Below are 6,000 nucleotides of genomic sequence, written 5' to 3'. Positions count from 1 at the left end.
TGTCCTGCTCCTTAACTTTAGACGTGGTTCAGCTATGCTCTGGGTAGCTTAACAAAATTCTGTGTCCTTTGCCAGTTCCACTAAAGTAGCGCTGATGTCTTGCATTTTTAATCCACATGGTAACGTGACAGTATATACTTAATAGATTATGATCAATTGATTTATGTTGAAGTTTGGGGTTTTTCCTTTTTCTAACGAGGAAGCCAATTAAATTTCTTCAATGTGAAGCCATGTCTTGAATCTGCAGGAGATTCTAGGCATTATTAAATTTAATTCAATTTAATTTTTAAAATTACCTTTTTACTCCATGAGGGAATGGAAAGAGTAATTTAGCAACAGGCACCCAGCTACCAAGCAAATGCCCCGGTGTATTGATATTTATGGGTCCTGCTTCTGCATCCCACTGTTGGCCAACTCTAGCACTGCTATCAAAGGGATGAGATGCAGCCTTGGAAAACAAAAGCTAGGAACAGGGCTGGTGATGTGGCCCATCAGGTAAGGGCATCGCCTTCGCAGCTGAAGGAGAGAGCCGGTTCCCACAGGCTGACCTCTGATCTCCACACTCATGCCGTGGTACATGGACGCGCGCGCACTCACACACACACCCCTGTTAAGAATTCTGCCCTGCGAAAATATCTTTTATTTTTCCATGCTAATTTAGTGGGCTCCCCCATACCCACTTCTCTCCCTCGTCCTCATGACACCTGACAGCACCTGCACCACTGTCCACCTTCTCTAACAGGTCCGTACGTTCTGTTGTTCTTTGTGACCCTGCCTTTTCCCCTTCTTGTGGGCCACTTTCTGATTTTGTCCCCACTCACACTCATCTCCATAAACACACACACACACACAAATCAGAAGCTCAGATGTGCATGAGAGAGAAAGTGCTGGACCTTATCTCTTTTTTTTTTGGTTTTTCGAGACAGGGTTTCTCTGTGGTTTTGGAGCCTGTCCTGAAACTAGCTCTGTAGACCAGGCTGGTCTCGAACTCACAGAGATCCACCTGCCTCCGCCTCCCGAGTGCTGGGATTAAAGGCGTGCGCCACCACCTCCAGGCTGGACCTTATCTCTTTGAGCCTGGGTTCTATTGATTTATTTTCTTTATATTTGTGGCTGTATAAAATTCCTCTGTGCACCCCGGCTGCAGTTTTGCTACCCACTAATCTGCTGGTGGACATCTAGGTTGATTCCATTTCACTATTACAGTGAACACAGTGGCATAAACAGAGGTGATAAGATACCGAGTTGTGTATATTAAACGTTTTGAGAAAAATGGCCTTATGTAACTCAATATAGTAAAATTTAAAAAAACCTAAAAATAAAAATGCCAAAGTCACCCCCCCCTCACATAGCTATTAAAAACTATCCAAATAAAGTAAACACATCATGTTAGCTAATATCTTTTATTGTCAGACTTTGTGAGTCAACAAACACCACTTTCATATAGCTGTCCACAGGGATAAGGCAAATTAAACTTTTCTTTGTGAGTAGACTCATCTGGCCCACCTTTATAATATTTCCATATAAAAATAAAAGTCCAAGTCCAGATTCTTCTTCTTCTGGTCATAAACGCTGTTATTTACAGGTGCCATGTTCAGGCCACCATCGTGAGCTAGGGACGAAAGAACGGGTAAATTTCATTGACGCCTTGGCCTCAGCATTCAGAGTCCTTTAGAGGTCTGCTTGGGGGGTTACAGGGTTTGGGAAGGCAGCAGCTCTCCCCATTTTCAACATGGCTATGATGTCCAGAGAGATGATACAAAACTACCCTTCAGAGGAGACAACAACAGAATTAACTTAACTTTTAGAAATAAACGACTCCAAAGTGACTTCATATTGTTCTACAAACAGCACTGGGGCCAGCAGTTTAAGAGTGGTTTATAAATTATCTCCACGGGCCACAGACCTGCTGGGATACAGCAGTCACAGGTCGCAGCCCTTGGTACATGTAAAATGAAACCGAGTCAAAATGTCTCTTTCCAAAATACAGCAAAGACAGGAACATCCAGGGTCCTGATGTGTTAGTAAAACCACCTTGGAGCCTATAACTCTGAACTATGAAAATATACAGACAGACTGTTTACACCATTGCACATCCTCTTCCCTTTGTGTTTAATGCGCACGCAACAACGATTAAAGTGTTGAGTGTATGAACACATGCTCGGGCAAGCACAGACGTTTAAATGAAACAAAGCAAACTGTTAATACCCGTCCATGAGGAAGGCTGCCAGCAGCGCTCCGACTACCACACTGTCCCCTTCCGCTCTGTCTCCCCTCCCGGCTCCCTCACCTTCCCTCAAAGTCGGGAAATCAGGCGGGGAGGTTAGTGCACAATTCAAGCTCTGCAGATTCTCCCAGAAGGGGAAAGTGCATTCCCTCAGTAGCACAGTTAAGGTCGATTAGGGTTGATTCTGCAAGTTAAGGCACTTCTGGCTGCTTTGGTGGCAGCATGGTTTTCTCCCCTTTCTTTTTTTAAGGCAAGTATCTATGAGTACTAAAGCTTTAGAAATTGTGCAGACGGTTAAGGTTGACAGCTTAATACGTGATCACTGAAGTGGATTGGGGGGAAAGGAGTCCCGGAAACTCCTCCCTCTGACGACTGGTTTCGGAAGGCCTGGGCAGCTGTGTTTCCAAAGCTGGGTCAGGACCTGGCGCTGGCCTGGGCACATTTAGATCTGAAAATGACATGGGCTTGCTTGTCTTCACCTGGAGCTGCCCTGGCTGCTCACGGAGCGTGTGGTGCTATAGCGCTTCTTCACAATCATGCTGATGTAGGCTTTCATGAGCTTGGCCACATCCACCACCTGCCGGGGAGAGCAGAACCACACAAGGTAGAGACCAGATCCAAGCACCTAGCTCCGCGACATCCTCTGACTGTCCTCCATGTAAGAACCAGCAGCTGCTAGGCTAAGTCTGGGCTTTAGACTCGCAGGAAGACAAGGGTTCAGCCGACCATTTCTAGCCAGAGAGAGTAACGTGGAGCTTTTCTAAATAGAGCATGCACCACCTGGTGGCTCCGGCACAGAGAGCAGGGGTTTTATTTGATGCAAGCTGTCTGGCTTTGCAGTCAGTACACCACAAGTACACTGGACAGCAGAGTTTGTACTTTAGGATTTGAACTGCTAGTCTCACTTAAAATGGTGAAATTTGGAAACCACATCAGCCTTTATAGGCTACAGTCACTAATTCCACTCCATTCATTTGGAAGCAGTGGAAGAAGCCGAAGAGAGCTTTGGGGGCCAGGACAGGGCTATGACCAGCTGGCCCGATGCCTAGCTCACTTCCATTGCAAACCACACATTTTCCCGAGCTGGGATCGTTCATCAGCATCTTTCCAATGATGTTGCCACCCCTGTTCTCCCTTCCCTGGCCAATCTGTCTGTCAGCCTGGGTAGTGCAAAGGCATCTTACTAGGCTTCTATATCTCCTCCTACCCTTCCAGTCTCACCGCATACTGATACTGGTAAAGCCACTGCTGTATTGTATTACAGTCCCAGATTTCACAGTAGGTTCCTACCTTCCATGGGATTCGCCTAAATGACACGGCCCAGCAACAGGACCCTCCCCTGTCACAGAGTCTTGGGCTCTTTCTTCTCTCTGCATACTTTCCTCAACAACCCACTAAGCTTCATCCTCCGCCACATCCCAACAGCTCTTCAAATACCCTCCGACCCGCCATCATAGGCACCGTACAATTCATCCTTTTTGGTAGCAGCGCCCTTTGTGGAGGCCTCATGTGGCCTCTTCATTTATTACTACAGCTACTCAAGTTTGGAGCTGCTAGCATACAGATTCAGTGGCTTTTTTGAATATGATTTTGTGATCCATCAACTATGGCTAGATGGGAGGCCCCTCAGGTCCCCTGTTCTGTGGATGCCATTGTAGTATAATCATCTCTGTGTGTGTATGTGTGTGTGCATATATATGTCTTATTTGGCTTATTTTATGTGTTTTGCTTGCATGCATGTTTGTACTTCATTGTTTTGCTTGCATGCATGTTTGTACATCACTGTTTTGCTTGCATGCATGTTTGTACATCACTGTTTTGCTTGCATGCACGTTTGTACACCACTGTTTTGCTTGCATGCACGTTTGTACACTACATGTGTGATTGGAGCCTGGGGAGGTCAGAAGATAGTTGTGAGCCACTGTGTGGGATTGAACCAGGGTCCTCTGCAAAAGCAACACGTGCTCTTAGCTGCTGAGTTATCTCTCCAGCCTCCAGAGTAGAGTCTGATTGCTGTGGTCCTTTGCCTTCATCTCCTAGTCTCTGCAAGGTATCACTGCCAACTGAGGAGACTTGGTCAAAGGCGGCCAGGAGATGGGAGCGCGGCTCTCCTCTTTGACAGAGATCCTGAATGAATCCTGTCTACCCTGCTTCTGCCTCTTACCTCACTTGTTTCAAAGAGCAGCTCCCGTTCATCAACCACGATCTTGTACGTGTTGGCCAGGGGTGCCCCGAAAGAGAGGATGTGCTCATACTGGAAGACTTCTAATGGTTTGCCCTCTCCACGCTTGTACACCGACACGGCATCCGCACTGACGCCCAGCCAGAGTTCCTGGGGGAAGCCGCCTTCCTTGCACTATAGGGGCAAGAGAGTCACTGTGAGTCAGCATTGGACAAGGCAGGGCAGAACACGTCCTAGAAGCCACAAGACAGGCACTGAGGCCAGTGCTTGGTAGATGATGCTGACCAAAGTCAGCACGCCAGCACAGAGACAGGAGAAACTGAATCTCGGTGCACACTGGTTGATCTCTGACTGGCTAATCAATTTTAGGGTTTGCAGAAAGCCAACTGGTGCTCTACTTCTTCAGAAGGCCTCTCTCCACCTTGAATTAGCTCTTCTATTAGAGGCACCTGAATCAGCCATATAGCAGAAACCCAGGACACACCAGCTGGGCAAGCAACCAAACAGCAATGCCAGGCACCTTGGGTAAGCCAGCTCTGCTCTGCTGTTTCTAGGTCTGTCCTCAATCTGTCTGGACTGGTTTGCCTAGGATCACAGAGATAAATTCTCCCAATCACTGTGTGTTGACATCTGTCCACAAGAAGCGGCCACATGTTCAGTGTAAACACACTTGACGGGCCTAACTCCAGAACAAAGGGAGGAAAACAAGAGCCCGTGTAGGGAACGGCAACGCAGGAATGACAGGAACCAGAGCATAAAGGGGTGGCGTACGTTTGGGGACACAGAAGAGAGCGTGCAGAGGGCACAAAGGGCCTTATTTGTGAATCAGAGCAGTGGTTCTCAACCTTCCTAACGCTGCAACCCTAATATCATCCCTCATGTTATGGTGGCCCCCAACCTTTTTCCAGGCAGGGTTTCTCTGTGTCCCAGCTGTCCTGGAACAAGCTCTTGTAGACCAGGCTGGCCTTGGACTCAGAGAGATCCGCCTACCTCTGCCTCCTGAGTACTGGAATTAAAGGAATACGCCACCACCGCCCGGCCCAGAAAGTCATTCTTGTTGCTACTTCCTGACTGTTATTTTCCAACTGTTGTGAATTATAATGTAAAATATGTTTTTTCCAACGATCTTAGGCAACCCCTGTGAAAGGGTTCGCGACCCACAGGTTGAGAACTATTGCTTCAGAACAGACATAACCATATCAACCAATCTACCACACCCAGAACAGCATCCTACCAGAAGCAATTAAAGCATTTTGGAATATGTAATCAGTACTTAGATTTCTGTAAAGCTTCTACTTAAAGTCATCAAAGACCATGCTAAATTGCTGCAGCCATAAGAAATCTAGAAGCTCATCTGTACGGGGGCTGGGAAACTCAACCATTTTTGCGGGGAGGGGGGAGGATGTCTTGGGTCTTGCAGGCCTTGTGATCTCTGGCACTGACTAGGGCCTCCACAGCTGTAGAGGAAACACACAACGGAGGTGGCGGGATTTGACACGCAGGCCAGTTTGACAAGCATCCCTCTGCTCTACACCACTGGTTACACTTCCTTCCAGGCAGGGATCTTAAACAGGGGAGTCGGGAATTAGTA

At 47.4% G+C, this 6,000-nt stretch overlaps 1 protein-coding gene across 6 annotated transcripts in view; it reads right to left on the bottom strand.

The window, feature by feature from the left end:
* Window positions 1-1,395: 1,395 nt before the first annotated feature.
* Myo10 (myosin X) overlaps window positions 1,396-6,000 on the bottom strand; it is a 70,482-nt gene continuing 65,877 nt past the window's right edge. For all 6 annotated transcript variants that reach the window (XM_026783691.1, XM_026783693.1, XM_026783696.1 and 3 more), the window contains 2 exons: window positions 4,392-4,583; window positions 1,396-2,804 (listed from right to left, as the gene is read on the bottom strand). In XM_026783691.1, the coding sequence (XP_026639492.1) occupies window positions 2,703-2,804; window positions 4,392-4,583 (294 nt within the window). In that variant the 3' untranslated portion in view covers window positions 1,396-2,702. The remainder of the gene's footprint in view (window positions 2,805-4,391; window positions 4,584-6,000) is intronic.

Source organism: Microtus ochrogaster, chromosome 19 (genome assembly GCF_000317375.1).
Source record: "Microtus ochrogaster isolate Prairie Vole_2 chromosome 19, MicOch1.0, whole genome shotgun sequence".
Lineage (NCBI taxonomy): Eukaryota > Metazoa > Chordata > Mammalia > Rodentia > Cricetidae > Microtus > Microtus ochrogaster.
Note: the sequence above shows the minus strand (reverse complement) of the source record. Positions and strands in the feature narration are given on the sequence as shown.